This window comes from Amphibalanus amphitrite, unplaced genomic scaffold (genome assembly GCF_019059575.1).
Source record: "Amphibalanus amphitrite isolate SeventyFive unplaced genomic scaffold, NRLGWU_Aamphi_draft 001417F_arrow, whole genome shotgun sequence".
Taxonomy (NCBI): Eukaryota; Metazoa; Arthropoda; class Thecostraca; order Balanomorpha; family Balanidae; genus Amphibalanus; species Amphibalanus amphitrite.
Window position 1 is genome coordinate 59,560 of NW_024882910.1, and position 20,515 is coordinate 80,074.

The following is a 20,515-nucleotide window of genomic DNA, read 5'->3' on the forward strand; positions in this document are numbered from 1 at the left end:
ATGTGGGCCCTAAGGGGCACTATTCAGTGGAGATGGATAGGCATGTTATCACGAACCAAACCGCCCTGCGTAATGATACAAATTTTAAGTCATGAAGGCCAGGGATTAGTAGGTGCCCTCGCTGGAAAGCATGTGCTCATGGCGTTGCGGAAATGCAATTAGAGTTCACAGTTCCTCTGACCGATATAAAATACACGTGAATATAAGTTACTGGGTTTCCCCTTTTATCTTGGCGTGCTGCTGTAACCCATTTGACTGATTTGATCATCTCAGTCTTTCGATTAAAGGGACCCTCCCACCTTAACATTAGATTTGAGTTGAGATAGCCAAAATGGGGTCCCTGGCTCACAATTACCGGTTTCGGCACTCACAACATCGAGAAATGCCTTAAATCGGAAATATTGAATTTCAAAATTGCAGCATTTTGATTCAGAGGGGCTAATGCTTAGGAATACCCCTCTGAATGTGTGACGTCAGCGCAAATATCTAACGATTTCTAAATGTTTGACTAAAACGTTTTGTAGCACGCGGTGGTATATGCTATTTGCGCGCAACATCTGCCGCAAACGCCGCTTTTCTAAAATAAAGTCGCTAGAAACAACGGAGATCCCAAAAAAGTAAACAAAAGTAAAAGTCTAATATCTTGAAAACCGGTGAATATTTTTCGGTGAAATTTGGTAGATATTCGTTTTCGCTCTTTCTGAACCGAGCGACATCACTTTCATGCCAATTCATAAACTTTTTTGAAGGTGGGAGGGTCCCTTTAAAAGCGTTGATCTGAGACTGGCTGTGGTAACATTGAACGGCAAAGACCTAATGCATCAACTCAGATGGACCATTGGACCATTCCAAAACACTAGCATGGCCCATGATCATACTGCTAGCGATTCAGTTGAAACAGTTCACTTTTCATTTGGCTGTTTAGTGTTCATAGTCTGTCGCGATGCCTGCTGCATCTAACACGCACAATTCAACACACGAAAATCCAAACCACCGTACGGTAAATTTATTAAACCATGCCCCATCGCACTGGCATGTGCTGTCGCCAAACGGTAATCAAGACGAATCACCACAACATTTGAGAGCTTAGAGCCGCGGGCCTCATGCCGGGTGTTCGCCGATTTCCCGTCATCCGCGTTTGTCATCTCTTGCGGAACTGCGCACCAGATGGTCGGCGATAAAACGACACGGGGAGTCTCCTTTTCACGGAAATTCGCGACGATTTTTCCTGGCTGCTTCCCCGATGGGTGACCGGTCGCTTTGGGAAGAGCGCCGCTTACCGGTCGATATGTTGTGCGGAATACGGAGTAGCCACCAAAGACTCAACACGAGATTCCAATTACCTTTATGGTCGCTAAAATGCGTTTCACTAGGATGCCTTTGTCAATTGGACAAGAGAATTTCCGCTGGAACATCAAAGAGGATTGCTCGGTAGCGAATGGCATGCATGACAAACGTGAAAATAATATTAGGACAGATACACCGTGATCGATTCGCGTGAGGATGCCTTTGCGTTCAGATTAAAATAGTTCGATGACGTTGATATGGTCCTGGCTCGTGCTGCGCTTTGCTGCCCTGCACGTGCCGGCGCGTTCCTCAGTTTTTATCCGTGCTCCTTTGAATAGTGTCGGGTAGCCCGGAGAGTAGCGGAGCGGAGGAACCTCCGGGGTGCCCATCCGGGCGTGACCTGGCTGCTCCTGCGAGGCGTAATTACAATCGAGTTCGGACCAAGGCGTCCAACACCGTCCATAAATCAATTATAATTGGTAATGAGGGAGGAAGAACTTCTGCTTCTGACAACAGGGGGCGCCACTGTGGACGAAAAATGGAGCCGCCGGCCCGAGGGGACGCCCGCGAGCGGCGGTGTTTGGCTGATGAGTGGTCACTGGTCATTGTGTGTTTGGTGCGGAGATCAAGGTCGGTCCTCCCCCACTGTGCTGGCGAGGTCACGGTGCGGGGTTTGGCGACGGTAAAGAACTCTGTCGCTCACACTTGGAGACATGGCGGTCGGAACCCGGCGGCATTCGCTAATGTCACGTTATCGAACGGAGTGATCAATTGATCATACATGATCACTCCGTAGAGTGTAGAGATCACTCACGTAGAGATCAACATAAGATCGCTACAGGTGCGATAGGGAATATACGGGCCTTGCAGCTATCTATGCGCTGTACCGGTGCGTGCGCGTCGTGACGCGTCAAGAATCGAGACACGAAGAACGGCGATTTAAGCTGGCCTAATCCTGAGTGATGAGCAAAGTTAGAGAGACGCCCGGTCTCGACAATGACCTGCAGCCTGCGCTAGACATAAAGAGGTTTGCCTGTGTTGATCGAACCCGTCTTCCCGGCTCCGGACATGCCGTCTGACCCAGAGATCAGGGACAAAGCTCGGCCAGATCAGAGTCTTTTGTTGGCGATTTCCTTTCTGTTTCAGATTAGGCATGCTCCAGTAAGACCACTGAAGGGCATGGTGAATGGTATTGTTAGGCGGCTCTCCCGGATGTGCCAGCTGCAATGTCAAGGCTGCTTTCACTGAGCTGACACTGATAAATTACCCTTGATGCCTTAGCACAATGTTTGGGGCCACTGGGTTCAGTCATTGATTAAGCGCATCTCAAGGAGAAAATGGACACTCTGAAATCTTGTAATTCTGCTTTCTGAGAACAGCAGTATATGTGTGGTTGTTTCCTTCGAATACACCTAAATTCAGCGACGGAATGAAAGCAGGATGGAAACCGGAACCACCGAAAGACAGTAATGAGTCACAAATGTATGCGGCAACTGAACAAGTTATAAACAATTTATTGGCAGCCGTCATTTCCGTGGTCACTCTTTTATGTAGGAAATAGCTCTGCTGCCGTCTGAAAACCAATATGTCTCTAGCAACCAGAACTCATATTTGCTACATCTGATAACCTACATTTTATCCGCAAGCGATCTTTCATTAGCAAAAATGTTTGTTATGATCGGCGGATCGCCACAGGTTCCGTCGTCTGTGCCCATCACAACCAATCTACCGGGCACACCTATATCCGAGAGGACGCTGGTATCCCAAGGTCACGCAACAGAGGAGATATATCAGACCGCAAATCACCAGCCATTACTCGAACCTGAACCGTTACAGTACCACCGCAGGATGATCAAAGGACTGAAACAGGATTATCGAAGGGTACTTAAGACGATTTCGGGATTGTCGTTTGACTTTTCCAGGTAATTGTAGTATAGGACCACCCCAATTCAAGACTTCAGTGGGATTGCCCTGATATAACCGTCTGTATGACGACCGAAATAACGTCTCAAGACCATTTTAGGCCCACTTGGTCACCAGACCATCATCCAAAGATCTGACCATCATTTGCAGTTCCGTCTGAGTCAGACACCTACCGGGGCGCATCGCACCTCCCCTCGCGCCACCCATCCGCCGGCCCTGCTATGGTGATCAGATTGGCTATTGTTTCACTTTTTACCTATCGATCGACGCGCAACAATGGCCGTGGTGTGGCGCCTCGGCTCGTCTCAGTTCGTCTGCAGATTAAAAGCGGACTGATGTCTGCCAGCGGGAGGGCTTGTGCAACGAGAATCCCAGCGCGGGGGGTGGTGGCCGCGGAAATATAGCCATTGTCGGGAGAGATTCACGGGGAAAGTGCACGGAGAGGCGCGCTGGCAAGCGGAGGTCGGCGCAGAGCAAATACTCGTGAGTGAATTGTGGGTCGAAACTGCGGAGATGGCGTGTCGGTCGATAGGGTCGCACGTGAGGTGGCGGGTAAACTGCGCTGTTTTGAGGGCACAGTGTCCGGGTGGGTCTAAGATGTGCAATGCGAGTGTGGATTGTTCTGGGCTGTACTCAGTGGAACGTTTGCCAAAGATAAGAGAACTTCGAATACACGAACAGGTAAATGGCGTTAAACACACCTCTCTTGAAGCAGGTGGGCGTAAATTTTGCTTATGTTATTGTCTATTGATTGTTATCGAATCAAGTGCGAAACAAATGCAGATCCTTATCATGCGTTTTACCAGTGTGCAAATCGCACAGCGGCTTTATACCAATCAAATCCAACGTTCACGCCTATACCGCGCCCACTTTCACCGATCGCCCTCCCGCATTCCAACATGTTGCTATTGAAATACCCAGGTGCCGCACGTTCCATCACCTAAATCACCCGTCAATCCCCAATTTGAAATAATAAATAGGGGCATAATTTAATTGAACAATTTGTTTCAAAGTCGGCCTATGGAGGCGCTGACAATGTGGCAATGTACTGCGATGCTTAATCTCACCTCCATGATTTTATTCCGGTGTAACTTAGGTGTGAGATGGCCGCAAATAGTCCATCTGTAACTGTTTCCTTCATTGACAGCTGGTCGTTAGCATTGAACACGCCACCAGGCTGTGAACAATATGCCTACAGAGCTCATTAGCATAGCTGGAGGGTATTCGATGTGGAGAACAATCTTTTGCACGGCGCCATATGTAATGTTTCCAGCAGGGTGAGCCGAGCAATGCAATGCAAGATAGAGATCAGATATGTGATCAATTGATTTCAAAATGACATGACGTTCATAGATCCGCGCGAAAAACGAGTCTTGTAATGGATGCAGATCAAGTTAAATGCGATTCTATGACATATTCAATAAGACCAGAGCGGTAGATGATATAGCCGGTTCGAGTCGTTGGAAAAGACCCGTCTAGCGTAGTGCTGCAGTATGAATGTATGTACTGCTATGACATATTCAATAAGACCAGAGCGGTAGATGATATAGCCGGTTCGAGTCGTTGGAAAAGACCCGTCTAGCGTAGTGCTGCAGTATGAATGTAAGTACATACATACATACATAGATTTCTCAATGATCCTCCCGAAAATGCATCACACAAATTCAAGAGCTGATTCAATGCGGCAGGATTTAGTTCGACGATTCAACACTTTTGCATTTGTCGTTATTTTCCTTGAGATGATTGCTGTGATCTTTAAACGAAACGGATGCTAATTTATAGGGGCTAGGGGCTATCCGAGGTCATGTGTGTTGATATCTACGAGTATTGCCTACCAGGATCCTCATCCCAATCGAGGTTCCGGAAGTAATAGCATCTCTCCTAAACGCTGCCCCCCGGGAGATAATATATTTTCACAGGTCATCTCTAAATTGTGGTTCCTGAATCCTGGAAGCACCCTATTACATTAACCAGCAGCCATAATGTACGCCAACTGCCCCTCGCCGTTTTTACATGGCTCGTGCCCCTGGATGCGTGTAATGAATGTAAAAAGCCGAGATCAAGGACAGATGCAGATGGGATTTGACTCAACGCCCCATGAATATCATGCGTGAATTATGGCGAATAAAGCAGAAACAAGGACGATACGAAGTGTTTTCCTCTAAGCGGGCCTATCGCCCCATTAGCTATATGGCAAGGAGAGTAAACAAACTAGTTTATGTTTCACATAAATATTTATCTTTTAGATTCTATTGGTGATTTTATTAATGGATGTGTAAACCGTATTTTATCCTAGTCAAATAATAAACTCATTCAGGCCATTCCATTAAACGCTCCAATTATTTAGTACCATGTTTAAACTATCTGCTCCCTATCCTAATGTGCGGCCGGCGCCTGAGGCAGCCTGACGAGAATTCAGCCCGGTTTTAATGAGCAGTTTATGCAGCGAGGTCATTGCATCAGACATATGGATCAGATCGCATGCAAACTGATCGCCGGACGCCGATAAATAGGGGATCGATGTCCGTGGTGTCAATATTGCTCAGCTTCGGGCGGCGTCTCTGTCGCGTCTGGCCTTTACTGTTCACCGCATTCTGAGCTGGTCTCCATCGTGCCTCAGCCCGGAGGTCAAGTCGGAAATCTGACGGTTCGTCAGCTACCAGATTGAAAATCGTGTCCTCCTGTGACCCAAGTGGCCCCATTCACGCTGGGATATGCGCGGTGAGGTAACGTGAAATCATGCCGGGCAGCGGTTAGGAAACGCACGCTCCGGCACTCTAGCCTTCCCGTGAGCTCCGAGTGCAGGAGCCCTCCACACGCGGTCAAAAAGTGATCTATTGAAACAGCCTCAACTTTCACCAGGTGCCCCTCACGGGGAGATAACCTGATTATCTTGAGATGATCTATGTCCAGCCACAAAACGGTGGCTGGTAGTCGGCGCACGCGAGAAGACCCTAAAAATGAAAGGTGCCCCCTGTTGGTATACGCACACGCGCTGGGCCGGCCTCGTGGTTGCTTGTCACGACAGCACTGCTTACGTGATCCAGGGCAGCTATCCGGCGCAGGGAGGAGAGGAGCGTTGACCATTGACTAGTGGTGTCTAGTCAAGATAGAGCTGAAAGTTTGAAGTTGAATGGGTTCTTGTAGTGAAATGTAGTGGCGCAGCGGAGCGGGCGCTGGCTGGCCGGACCTGGCCGCTGGCCGCTGCCCTGGGTACGGGCGGCCGTCACGCGCCCGCCGACGGTGAACCTGACACCGCAGGGGAATGGGGTCGGTGAACTGACGCCGCAGGGGAGGGGGCGGAGGGCACGCCCGGCCATTGTTCGGGATTAAGAGGCTGGGTCAGTCGGGAGTCAGGGCTGAGACTGGAAGGTGTTGTTGAGCGTGCTGTGGTGTGGCCGAGATGGTGCAGAAGACCGTGCTTTGTCTGACTTTGTAAGCTTGGAATACTCACTTTTTTCTTGAGACCTTTGAATTTGCCGTGTGGACGAACTGTGGTGATCAGAGACAACTCTTACAAGCTATTTCGGCACCTAATATCATGGCCAGTTTTGATGTCAAATTAATTCCGGAATTCGACGGCTCCGGTGACGTGCTCGACTGGCTGGAGAAGGTCGAGCTAGTGTGCGGGCTGCAGGAGCCGCCAGTGAGGCAGACACTGGTGATACCGCTGCGGCTGACAGGAGGAGCATCTGCTGTGTATCGGCAGCTGGTGGAGGCTGACAGGAAGGACGTGGTGAAGCTCAAGGATGCGCTGAAGCGTGCGTTTGCGGTGGATAAATATGCTGCGTATGAGCAGTTCAGCACCCGCCGTCTCCGCCCCGGGGAAACAGTTGATGTTTTCTTGGCGGAGCTGCAGCAGCTTGCGACGCTGTTCGGAGGAATGTCGGACGAGGGCCTGGGGTGTGCCTTTGTGGCAGGTCTGCCGGACTCTACCAGGCAGATACTGCGAGCCGGAGCGCGCATGGAGTCGTTAAAGCTCTCGGAGGTGGTGGACAGGGCCCGCGCCATCTTGCGAGAGGAGAACGGCGCATCGGAGGTGGCAGCCGCGCTGGTCAAAGAGTCACCAGGCGGTCGGGATCGCGGCCGAACCGTTAGTAGCGGCAGGAGAGAGCGCGGACCTTGCTTTACGTGCGGCCGCCTGGGGCATCTCGCCCGTGAATGTTCGGCCCGCACTGGCCCCCGCGAAATCCGGTGTTTCCGGTGCGACAAGATTGGTCACATCGCAGCTCGGTGTCCGGAAAACGCAGAGAGAGAGGAGGATCGTGTGCCGGCCTCCTCTCGGGATTAAGATGGAGCGGCGCACTACCAACGAGACACCTGAATGTGAACGGGGTGTTGTGTGAGGTGTTGATCGACACGGGATGTACCAGAACGGTGGTTCATTCATCGCTCTGCGCCGAGTGGAAGAGGCGTTCTGTGTCCATGGTGACAGTTAGTGGTCAGAGACTAGACTGTGCGGGCACGGCTGAAACCGATGTTGGGGTACCTGGGGGTGATGCTGTGGTGCTTGATGCGTTGGTTGTAGCGGTGAAGCCGCTGGGTTTCGGTGCAATTTTAGGAATGGATGGTGTGAAAGCTCTTGGGGGTGTGACCGTGCGTTCTTCTACTGATGTGCGATTTGCAGGCGAGGGAGACGTGTGCGCCGGAGCAGGAGGCTCCGTGGATCTAGCGGTGGAAAAGGAGGACTTTCGAGTCGTGTTCGATGCGAGGGAAAGGCGCTGGACTGTCGAGTGGAAGTGGTCGGGAAAGAAACCGCCAGATCAACTGAAAAACGGAGTGAGCGAGTACCATGTGACGGATGAAGCGAGAGAGGACTATGAGAGAGAGCTGGAGACGTGGATCGAGAACGGGTGGCTGCTGGAGTACGACGAAGAAAAGCACGGCTCTCCCAAAGGGTTGATACCGTTAATGGCGGTGGTTCAAGAGAACAAGGCGAAAGTGCGGCCGGTCCTTGACTTCCGGGAAATGAACACTCACCTCGACACGTTCACGGCGGACGTTGACGTGTGCAGTGAAAAACTTCGTGAATGGCGCCGGACGGGTGAGAAAGTGGCACTCCTGGATCTGAAGAAGGCGTACCTTCAGATACATGTGGAGGAGTCACTGTGGCCCTATCAGACAATCGAGTTCAAAAACAAAAGGTACTGTCTGACGAGACTTGGGTATGGTCTTAATGTGGCACCCCGAGTCATGAAGACAGTTCTGGAGACAGTGGCGAAGCAGGACAAGAATGTGGAGAAGGCAGTATCGTCGTATGTCGATGACGTTCTGGTCAACGAGGAGGTAATGTCGGCCGAGAAGGTGGCCGAGCACCTTCAAGCCTTCGGTCTCGAGTGTAAGGACCCCGCTCGCGCACAGGAAGGCGCTCGGATTCTCGGCCTCCGAGTCTGGGGGGAGCAAGGCGCACTCATGTGGAAGAGAGACAACGATGTCCGAGAAGCTGCCGGACCGGTGACAAAGCGGAAAGTGTTCTCCCTCTGCGGGCAGCTGACGGGACACCTTCCAGTGTGCGGCTGGCTACGGCCGGCGACCTCGCTCCTCAAACGACGTGCGAACAGAGCAGCAAGTGGCTGGGACGACGAGATTGACGACCCGGACGTGGAGCGTCTAATGGACGAAATTGTGAAGCGGGTCAGAGCAGAGGATCCTGCCAGGGGACGGTGGGATGTGAAGGGCGACAGAATCACAGTGTGGACGGATGCCAGTGCTCTGGCCATGGGAGTAGTTGTTGAAGTGGGTGACGAAGTAGTGGAAGACGGGAGCTGGCTTCGCCCCGACAATGGAGTACAACACATCAACATGGCAGAGCTAGACGCGGCCCTGAAAGGCGTGAACATGGCCATCCTGTGGGGCGCGGAAAAAGTCCGGTTGATGACTGACTCACGGACGGTGTACCACTGGATGACCGACCTCCTCAGTGGCAGGGCCCGACTGAAGACGAAAGCTGCCTCTGAAATGTTGATAAGAAGAAGGCTAAGCACCCTCAGGATGCTCGTGGACGAGTACGAGCTGGACGTGAATGTTCAGTGTGTCTCGTCGGCTGAGAACAAAGCGGACGCACTGACGAGAGTGCCGGACGCCTGGCAACGGGTGCTTATGTGCAAAGAGGAGGCTGCAGCATGCGCTGTGGGAGACGGAGACGACCCCGACAGGCTGGTGAAAGAGGTGACCCAAATTCACCACGCTTCTGGTCATCCTGGTGTCCGGAGGACGCTATACTTCGCTAGGAGGGCGAACAAGCTCGCTACGAGACGACTTGCGCAGGCCGTGGTGTCGGCCTGCCAGACGTGCAGGTCTGTTGATCCCGCTCCTGAAAAGTGGCGCGAAGGCCGCCTGGAGGTCGACACCACGTGGGACAGAGTCGCCGTCGACGTGACTCACCATCATGGGTGTCTGTACCTAACGGTGGTGGATTGCGGCCCATCCAGGTTTGCGATCTGGCGTCTCCTGCGGTACGAGACCGCCGCATGCGTCATTGCGGAGCTGGCGGCGATATTCTGCGAGCGGGGACCGCCGGCAGAAATGCTGCTGGACAATGCCACCACCTTCCACAGCAGAGCGTTTAGAGCTTTCGCCAACGACTGGAACGTCGCAGTACGATACAGGGCGGCGCATGTGCCGTCAGGGAACGGAGTCGTCGAAAGGAACCATCGCTCCGTAAAGGTGATTGCGACGAGAGCGAAATGTGGGGTGGCAGAGGCAGTATACAGGTACAATACAACGCCGAAGGACGATGTCACTGAAGCTACGACACCTGCTGGTATGGTGTATCGGTACGACGTCCGAGTGAAAGACGTCGACCCCGTTCCGACAGTGAGGAACGATGGACAGCGGGACAGCCGCTACCACGTCGGAGATGCTGTCTGGGTGAAATCACCGAGAGCACGCTGTGACGAGCAGTATGGCAGGGGAGTGGTGACTGGTGTGGTGTCACCGCAAACTGTCGAAGTTGACGGTGTACCAAGGCATGTCCGTCATCTGCGTCCGCGTGCAGACGAGGCAGAGCAACCAGTTTCCGCAGAGGCAGAGCAACCAGTTTCTGGGGATGAGGAGCCCTGCTTTGTACGGTGTCCCATCGACCGGCATGACCGAGACGACCAGCAAGACCAACAGGAGGAAGCTGCGAGTGACACAGAGGCTGGGCCGAGGCGAGGTACGCGGGCTCGGCCTGTCACGCAGTTGTACGGAGACCCCGTGCCGAGCGATGTCTTAGATACCTACGTGTGAGCGTTGTTAGCGTGTGATGTGAGCACTAGCGTCTGTTGGTTGCGATCAGGATCGGGGGGGAGTGTAGTGAAATGTAGTGGCGCAGCGGAGCGGGCGCTGGCTGGCCGGACCTGGCCGCTGGCCGCTGCCCTGGGTACGGGCGGCCGTCACGCGCCCGCCGACGGTGAACCTGACACCGCAGGGGAATGGGGTCGGTGAACTGACGCCGCAGGGGAGGGGGCGGAGGGCACGCCCGGCCATTGTTCGGGATTAAGAGGCTGGGTCAGTCGGGAGTCAGGGCTGAGACTGGAAGGTGTTGTTGAGCGTGCTGTGGTGTGGCCGAGATGGTGCAGAAGACCGTGCTTTGTCTGACTTTGTAAGCTTGGAATACTCACTTTTTTCTTGAGACCTTTGAATTTGCCGTGTGGACGAACTGTGGTGATCAGAGACAACTCTTACAGTTCTGAAAAAGAAAAAAAAAACTATAAAAAAACTGGGCTCGAGAATACCTGCATGTTATATTTTTGTTTTTCAAAATAATTTGTATCAATTCCAATAAGAAACTTTCGCTTGCACCACGCTCGCTTGTACGTACGTTCTCTTACACTACTCCGTTTCCGCCATGTCCCGGTGGCGGTGCACCAGAAGCTCCACCGTCGCCTGGTGCGTGCACACAGTTTGGCCACGGCAGTGACGCTGCACATTCCGTGGTCTCAGCAGATCGCCGACATAGCGGCGCTTTCGGAGGCCTGTCAGTCAGTGTGTTGGTCGAGCGTCGAGTCTGTCCCACGAGAGAAAGCGATGGGACAGCTACCGGATCTCGATGTTTCCCTTTCGTGATCGGTCTTCCATCTCATGGGGAAATCGTGTGTGTGGTGTGAGAAGTGAATGGTGAGACCTTATTCGGAAGCGTTATATTTTAATTATGAAAGTTGAGAAGACCAGTCTCTTTACGGAAAGGTGGAAGTCTTTAATGTCCTCACCTTTGAAACACATCACGTATCACCATCTAACTTTTCCAATATCGTGGCTGGGCGTGTGTAGATACGTGCACCGTTTCTAGTTTCACCGCCGGATTCGGGACTGTCTCATCGCCCCCGTCAGCAGTGGGCGAACAAACTCACCGGCACGACACCGGGCCGAGAAACCCGACCCTGCGGCGTGGGTGGCTCTCCGTGCTGACCTGGCTGCCGTGATACCGCACAGAGTCAGCGACACTGCCGGTTTATTCGAGTCGTTATGTCTCCTCACAGCCACTAAAAAGGACATGAAAGTGTCATGCTCAGCCCCAGGCTCTGGCCAGGTCTTTGTGTGAGCGAGGTGGGCGGTAGGCCATCGGTTAGAGTGGGAGAGGGCATGTGACGCGTATCACAATGTTATGACATGTCTAAAGGGGGATTACTGCGGTGTGTTTACAAACTCCTTGTTGGCAAGATCGTCATAAACCCACGCATAAGGCACGCATTTTGGTTTTATGGTCGTCAGCAACACTACGCTCTTGACGTTTGTTGTAATCAACAAAGCAAACTAACCCCATTTCTGCCTTTACTACCAGTTTTAATCAAAAACAAATCAAGAACCTTCTTTCTGGAACAAGCGCGCAACCAATCCAAGAACACAGTAGGCTGGACACAGCGCAGTACAGACAGACACAGCGCAGGTGAGACAAAAGTGGCTCAGCCGGGTCGTGGCGTGCGGTAGCTCTCTCACGGTCCAGGTAAACGCCGGCCAGCATGAGATATTGGAAAGTGGTCTCTCACGCCGGCGCTATCTCTCTCACCGGGCAAGTGCCCTGCCGTGGCCGGCGCCCGGCGCGGCGGTCAGCGGCGGCGGTCAGCGCGTGCTGGGGGCAGGCTGGCGGGGCCAAGTGTCAGAGGTGGGCATAATAAGTGGACCCACGCACGCGTGTGTCCCTGCTTCAGCGCCACAGCACTGCGTTGGTGTTGACAATTACGCGTCGCGCCTGAGCCTGACGTGTCAGTAGGCATGCTCCGGTGAGTAATCGACCGCCTCCCATCGGCGTTCAGTGCCCCGGTGGTGTTAAAAATCTTAATTGTCCCCACGACATGATGACCGAAGGTCACGCCTGACCACAGAGATAAAATATGCGACGAGAAGACCGATTATCGTATTCAAATAGCACTGCGAACGTGACAATGCCATTACAGTGGCTGCGTTATAAAAATGGCATGTGATAACGCGGTTGTTTGAAGCTGGGCTTTGATTTGAACTTAACAAACCGCACCACTAAGTGCTCGCGCTCTGGTCGATCCGCAAAGATATCGAACTCAGCGTGGACACACGCTGGTTGCTGGACGGTTTCGCTTTGGGGATGTCGGACGAGATAAAAGACGTTCCCCGGCGCTGTCGCTGTAGGCCTTTTGTTGTCAAACCGCGAAGCGTTATCGAAATGGAACTCTTGGATCCGGCCGCGGTCTGTGAATGGTGAGAAGAATGGATATCTTCTCACGGTTCATCGCCGCACTTTGTTTACTATCCAGAATAGATCGCATAGTTTAGCCCGGGACACCTCATGCATATAGGCGAGGCCCGTCCAAAATGACATTTTGTGGTGCGTTCGTGTTTTAAGGAGGGATCGTTTAAAAAGGAAACACGTTCTGCCTATCTACTACGCCCATCGCATGCCAAAGAAACGGAACACCGCAATTAGGCGTGATGTGGGAATAGTGGTGGAGGAAACTATAGTAGCGTCGTTTCACGTTAATCAGAGGTTTAACGCTTGCACAGAGTAGCACGCACGACTGGGTTTAAGGGCATGCTTTGACTATAACGCCGTAAGTTCCTGATTATCGCCTGTACTCGCTGTTTTAGTGATATAAGAACACCTACGCCTATATCGCTCTCATTACCTTTTATGATAGAAAAGGGAACTTTGACCTTACTTTCTCTGAAGATATTTTCGTTTTGATTTACCTACGTCACAGCGTGTGCATTCAATAGCTATGTAAGTCGTGAAGTTTTGCACAATCCACGCCACTCTGGAGGCTGGGCCTGTTAATGGCTTGTTGTTAGCGCCTGTCGGCATTTATCGGCGACGAGGAAAGTTTCACTCGTTCGGCGTGCATGTCTGCCGCCTTTAGAGTGGGCGGGTCACACGTCACCGTGGGCTCTATACTCGGTGCTGTGTGCTGATAGGGTCACACCTTCCCCTGACAGCTCGGGGTGCGGGGCCGGGAGGGTGCGGGGTGCGGGTCCGAGCACCGAGTGCCAGCCTGTCGTGCCGCGCGCCGATTCTCCTCTGGGCGCGGTGATAACGACCTCGCCAGCGTCCCCTCGTGACCCGGTCGTGCCTTCATGTCCGTCGTCCCTTCACACGGCGGTTCGGCACGCCAGCGAAAGGCGATAGCGAGGCGCGGCCGGTCGCTCTCCGGCCGTGAGAGATCCCGAGCACGGCCGGCCCGGCACGGCGCGGCACGCCCGGTCCGACCCGTGCACGGCCGGGTCGTGACCCCGGTCTCGCCGCTCGTGATTAGTGTCGGCTCCCCGGCGTGTTGCAGCCGGAGCGCTGCGTTGGTGGCGCCCGGTGGGTGCTCCAAACGATCTCCAGCACCGCCTCTGGAGCGGCCCCACTGCCACCGAACCTCACCGACTAAGCCACCGGACAGACAGTGGATCGTTCACCACACCTTCCTACCGCCTCTTTTCGCGTCCAGTGACGCAGCGTTCACTCCCGGAGTGACGGCGAGTGTGACTATCGACACCGTGAAGTGATCGTGTCTCTTTTCATGACCGGACCGGAGACGATCGGGCACACACAGCGCGAAGAGCGGCGTCGTGTCGGACGCACCGTGGTTTCCGCGATGTCGTGACACTACAGTGGCATTATACCGCTGCTGCACCGTTCAGGCGTAGGAGGCAAGTCATCGTGTAAAAACGGTGGCCGATTACCAGAGCGATGTTCGTGATTTGGTCAGTTTGAACTGTGCTGGACATCGTTTCCCTGTTAGCAAACGCAGGTCTGATTAGAATTAAGCGTGTCATCTTTTCTGGCGATGTTTTGGTTGGCCAGTTTCCTCCGCTTTTGTGCGGAGCGAGCGCGGAAGTTTCCTGGTAACGACTGCAGCCGATTATAAAGAGGGAGGATACTGGACGATCTGATGCGCTTTTAGTGGTTTATCTGCTTTTTGGATCATGATCACTGAAACCGTGCCGATATATCATCACTGCAGCGTTTCTCCTTATTGTGAAGGACAAATGCTCACTTCCCGGTCACTCGGGAGGATTAGATTTTACGCTCAGCAATCAATCCTCACTGCAGTGCAGGGCAGGCTGACATCAAACAAGACGGCTTGTCCTGTACAGTGCACAGCTCATTAGGTTCTGCTTTGATTACCTGATTCTCTTTTTATTTACATGATAGTCCGCTTGCGACCAATGAGTCACAATAATAACGGCATCACTGCATGTTCAGTTTAGCTCTGGCGACAGCTTGGAAGACTGAAGCTTGCGTAGATGTCACGATGCATTTATTTTGGTTTTAAGTACAAACGAGTTTTGATTTAATTGAGAATGTAATGTATCTGGAATAACGAGGAGATTTTGGAGGAAACTAACTCCCCACAACTATCAATTTTCGGGTTGTCAGGATAGTCTCAGCGTAAGATTTATCGAAAGTCATTCCCTAAATGATATTAACATGATTTATGTGGCATAACCCTTCCATTTGTCAGGCAAAGTTGTATCTTTTTGGGCTTTCTGTCCATTTCCGAGAAGTCCGGCTGCTCGTTATTATTTATTTCCCATCTATTATCAAATTATCGCGTCGCTGTTCACAGTTCACGACCTTATTGGCGCCCCGTCCCCATCGCCCGACATCCTACCAAACAATTCATCAAAAGCCTCAGCACACATCATCACACATCAGAAATCGACATTCCTGTCCACACCCGAGCGGGCGATGGCACCGGACACGCACGCAACGGCGCGAGCGGCCCGGGTCGGCTGGGGTGGAGCCCGGGCCCGTCTCGTGTTCAGCTCGCGTCCTCATCAGATAAGGTGTCCGGCTCTGACCGGGCCGAATGCAAATACAGCGGACCCAGAGCCGTCGAAATACATCCCCGGGACGATTCTCATCCCAGGCGTGTGCCGAAGAGAGATCTGAGGGATCTTGGCAGAACGGGAAGAGAAGGAGAACGCCAAGGGCAGGGGGTATATGCGATGGACGAATAGCGAATGGGTGAACGGTGAGGGCAAATCTCATAGAACCTCGTCTTAATACTATTGCGCTGTACATGCCTAAAAAATCTAACTATGAAAATGAACGTAGCAGATGTTATGTAAGCTCTCACTTGTCCGCTACAATTTTCATAGGCGGGAAACGTCTTCATTTTAGTTCACATGCGTGACGTTCCCATCAAAGTCGTGAGTTCTCTGACCTCACTAACACACGGCACGACTAATCTCTCTCTGAAATATGACAGGAATCTTCCCATAGTTTGTCAATAGCCATCTCCTTGCTTTCTTCGATCATCAAAATATCCATAACTGGGACACCTTCGATCCCATTTTTTGTTCCCATCATCTTGCCGCCGCATAGCGGAACAGGCAGTACACCTGCCTGGCTACCTTGTGGGACTCCCGGGATGCCTCAGCCGCCACCGTCATGCCTCAGCCCGCGTGCCCGGTCCTCGGTGGGATTCGAACCTCGCTAATCACCTGCTCACCTGAGGCACGCACTGGACGGCGCCGTCCAGTCGATCGAGCCAGACCACAGCGTTACACGGGCCGGGACCAGGGACCGAGACCAGACCAGACCAGACCAGACCAAGGCCGGACTGAGACCGGATCGGGGTGTTATACGGAACGCCAGTGAGAGACCACAGCGCCACACGGACTGAGAAGGGATCCAGACCATCGAGCGTTGGCAACACGGAAACGTGGTGACATCAAGTTGAGCAGTGATCCAGGACGAGCCTGGGAGAATCTTGGACTGGTGTAGTTAGCAGTTATCGGTTGAGTTGATCCAGGACGCATAGTGTCTGGTCATCCGTGGTCCGTTACCGTTTCTTTTGAGAAAATTGCTAGGTAAACCTATATTTTAAATATTGGTCAATGGTCATCATTTTCGTTCCAGTCTTTGCACGATTTTATTGTTACATACCTTTGGAAATGGTATCGACTCGAGGTAAACACACGATTAATAAAACTCAACATGCCCTACCATCTCCAACGCCACGTTCTCTGCAGACTATGTAGGTAGTTGGCTCTAGCAGCGTAAAACGCGCCGCGCCTTACCCGAATCTATTGCTGTACTTTTCTAACAGAAGCGTCTGCGGATCAACTGAACCGGACCAGTTGGCCACCGGGTCTGCCGGCGATCTTCACTGCCTGGAAACCAGCCTCCTGTCAATTAGGAGCGATAGGGATCGGCGGCGGGTGACGGACGGCCGCAGCGGCGGACCGGGCTGCCGTCCGCGCGGTGTTCGACAGTGGAACTCAAGCGGCTAGTCGCGCCCCACGCGCGCCGTGGAGAGGGAAAGGGCAAGGTCCAGTTGTGGTGGTATTTGTGGGTTTTGGGTATTCTTGGTGCGTGGAATTTCTGACCTTTTAATCGGTTATTTGATACCTGAGCTTGCTTCTGATTTGAGAGCTTTTAATCACGGACTATACCTCAGCTATGTCGCCAAGCCCTTGTTTCGAGGCAGGCGCTTGAGAGTGAGCTGATGAGGCATTTGTGGGAAGTCTCTTCACAAAAGGGCATAGTTCACTTAGGTATTCGACTACTTTGCATTCTTGTGTCTGGACATTTTCATTCGAAGCATTTGGTGAGTCTTGAATATGCAATATGCATGTATGCATCCGTGTTGCTTCATTAACAGCTACCTTATAATGTCTTGTGGAATGCTTTTAGGGGTGCTGGTTGAAAACATCCCGTGGAAACAGGTTTGCTTCGTGATATCACAACTTCACCATTGCACTGACGCTTTGTCAGTTTAGAGGTGAACAGCCGGAACATAGTTCGAGAAATGTGTCGGTACACGGGACTTCGACCAGGAACGTTGTATCCCTCGTGATACTCAATCCTGAATCCTGACCTAAGTACTTAGTTTTCTGATTTCGTCGAAATACACCTGTGTGTTTTTGCTCGTTTCCATCCTACCTTCCGCTGCGCCTTCTTTATAGCGATGTAAACTGGAAACTTCCATAGCACCATAACTCGTCTCTAATTAATAACAGCAGCGGTGCCCGCCTCCCGATGTATAGTAGCCTGCTGCTACCAGCTCGGAGCAGAGTGAGGCAGGCCCGGTCCCTTCCACCCTCCGTGACCACCTTCCCTCGATTGGACGGGGCCCGCGATGCCCTATTACCCGCCCTCCTCCGCGATTAGCCGCCGCCGTCCGAGAGCGCCCGCTCGGCCTGCCGGCTTATTATCGCGTTTTTGCTGTGCGCGCCGCGGCTAATCTCCGTGTAGGTGTGCGCAGCTCGTCCCCAATCGTGTCCGTTCGACCGAGCCGGTCACGAGCCCTGCCCGGTTGGTCAGCGCGCGGCGCGTGGCACGCGGGCCGCGCGGCGCTCGCACACCGCCCGAGATGTCATTCCGATGGCGTCAGTCGGTGAAGTTTGTCCACGGCTGAATGGAGGCGCGGTGTGGCCCACCCGGGCGCTGTGGAGTCCTCAGAAGGAGTGCTCCGTCAGGATCAGAGTGGGCGGAACGCCGACTCTGAGCTGAGGCGGGTGTGCCCTAACTGGGCACACACACACAGGGTGTTGGGGTGACTACCGCGACTGACCCCGTCACAGAGCGGAGACGGGCATTCGAGCTCGCGGCACGCCGTCACTGTGTGGAGGGCGGCGGCAGGGTGACAGAAGCCTGACAGATGACACGGCCAGAGAGCCTATAATCGCCGGCCGTCTGCAGAAGTGACGGGGACAGAACGGGACACGCGACCGAGCTTCATCACACATTACCATCTGCCGCCGCCGCCTGCCACACATTCAGCGAGAGATGTGGGCTTTATGAGCTATCAAAGCATCCACTGATACAGAGACATTCAGTATGTGAGGGCTCTCTGAACGCTGCACGCCCTTACTGGGAGGGTTCCACTGAATTGGGAGGCCGGAGCGGTGGGGTGCCTGAATGAGGATATGTTGGACTCGGAGGGGCCGGCTGTTGTTTGCGGTTATAGCGGTTGCATTGTGCATATGCAGCATATTTTGCATAGTAAAACATAACTTTTTAGCGTTGAACAAGTTGAAACATAATGTAAAGACGTGAAAAGATTTATGTAAATCGTATAAGAGTATTGAGGCACACCGAGGTATTCAATTCTGCTCGAATGTCTTCTAAAAAAGTTTTCATCTGAGCTTAGTTCCTGAAGCTAATGCAACAACCAGTCTTATGCAATATGCAGCGCTGAAGCATTTCAATGACCCTATTTTTTGTGATTTTTTTCTGATAACTTTCTAACTGATTTGAAAGAGTCTGATTGTGTGGTCCAGCTACCCAACTTAATTTTTAAAACCAACCTCATCGTTGGGTGTTTTACATAATTGCATCTACCACCTCCAAGTAACTCACTCAACATTTCCATTCACCATCCCTGACAGACAATAAAGTCATTTTCTGCTGTCGACAAGCCGTAACCTTGGTATACCCATCTCAAACAGTGCTACCACCCGGAGATCCTCTCGTCTCACCACGCACAGAGAACTGAGGAGCGTACAGAAGCGGGTCTCTGATACCATCGGCTGACATTGAGCTGTTGGTAACTGCGTTACGCGTCCGGCGGCAGAACTGGTCCGCAGTACGCCGCAGACTGCTGATAACGCAGCGCAACTAGTGCGCCGGGCGCTCAGGGAGTCGCATCGCGGCCAGACCATCCGTGAGATACACAACCCTGTCTGCAACTGGTTCAGCTAATTATACAGACCAAAGAGCTTATCTGTGGTGTCTGGGGACCACTCAGCTCACAACTGGAGTTTACTGAAGTTGGAACAAGGCAGCAAAAAGTGGTTCCAGAAATACTGACGTTCATCCCTTGTTTACACAGTGCAAATAGTTTTTTTGTTTTCTCTCTAGTCAACCCATTGTCCGCGTAAATCTTCCACTTTTTTTTGCACAAGCTAATGAAAACATAGCCTCACCTCAGATTACGATGTCCTTGAACAGTCATTGCCCACTCGTGTTGGGTGAGGTACTGCGGCTGCCGGATGTCTCTCTATTTCATCGGCCGCCAATGAGGTCGGCCTTCGTCGTCTCCTCTACCCCAGGCCCATGATCCTCGCTCGGCTCTGCTGCAGCCGGCTCCGTCTGCGGTCCACGAGATGAGTCTCGCCGGCTCTCCGCCTGCCACCTGTCACCTCCCCGGGACCCGGGGCGCCGGCTGCGGCATCCCGGCGAGCCTGGGAAAACGGAACTCGGACCACTCCGAAGAACGGAGCGGGAAGAAACGAGCGACCAGCAGCGGGGCCACTCGACGAGATGGTGCAGCGGCAATAAAACGGGACGTGAATGTGCATCAACACTCGGAAAAGACAGAGCAATAGGTGTAGGGAAATTGGCAAGACGTGATTGATAATTGGGACAAACATGCTCGTTATTTGCAACCGTGAAGTTCGAACATGAATTCAAGTAACGACAGGGATGGGAATGCCATGGGAATCGGAGCAATAACATCCGATGGATTTGGCTGTTATGGATCTAGAGAAACAATAAAATAAAAGTAAGGCAACAAAAAACAGCACATGTTTCCTGTGCGACATCGATATCACCGATTCTAATGGGTATCGCTCGCCGGTGTCGTGCAAACACCTAGCTGTAGCCAGATGTTTGATATCCTAGAATCATTGATAAGAGTCGTGCTTATTTCGGGGCAGAGACAATGAATGAACGTCTCTACAAGTGGACCTTGTGCAGCCTTCTGTCTGACACGAGCAAGTGTGTGAACGGGAGCGCTCACCTCTTCAGTCGCATGGCTGAGCACTCTCAATGCTGCCCATCCGCTGACTTCTCCCGCTAATTTCAACGTCATCTTCCCCCTCGAATTCCTCTCAGGATGCCGGAGACGCGATCTCAATGTCGCCGCTCGGACACGATCCCAGTAGGTACGTCATCGCCGGTTATTGTTGATGTTCG

At 52.6% G+C, this 20,515-nt stretch overlaps 1 protein-coding gene across 1 annotated transcript; it reads left to right on the forward strand.

Moving 5' to 3' along the window:
• The first annotated feature begins 6,751 nt into the window (after positions 1 to 6,751).
• Positions 6,752 to 14,033, forward strand: LOC122372905. Its single transcript, XM_043350582.1, has 4 exons — positions 6,752 to 7,283; positions 7,838 to 9,378; positions 10,208 to 10,366; positions 13,938 to 14,033. Exons 1-4 carry the CDS (start codon positions 6,752 to 6,754, stop codon positions 14,031 to 14,033), a joined length of 2,328 nt encoding a protein of 775 aa, XP_043206517.1.
• The last annotated feature ends 6,482 nt before the right edge of the window (positions 14,034 to 20,515 follow it).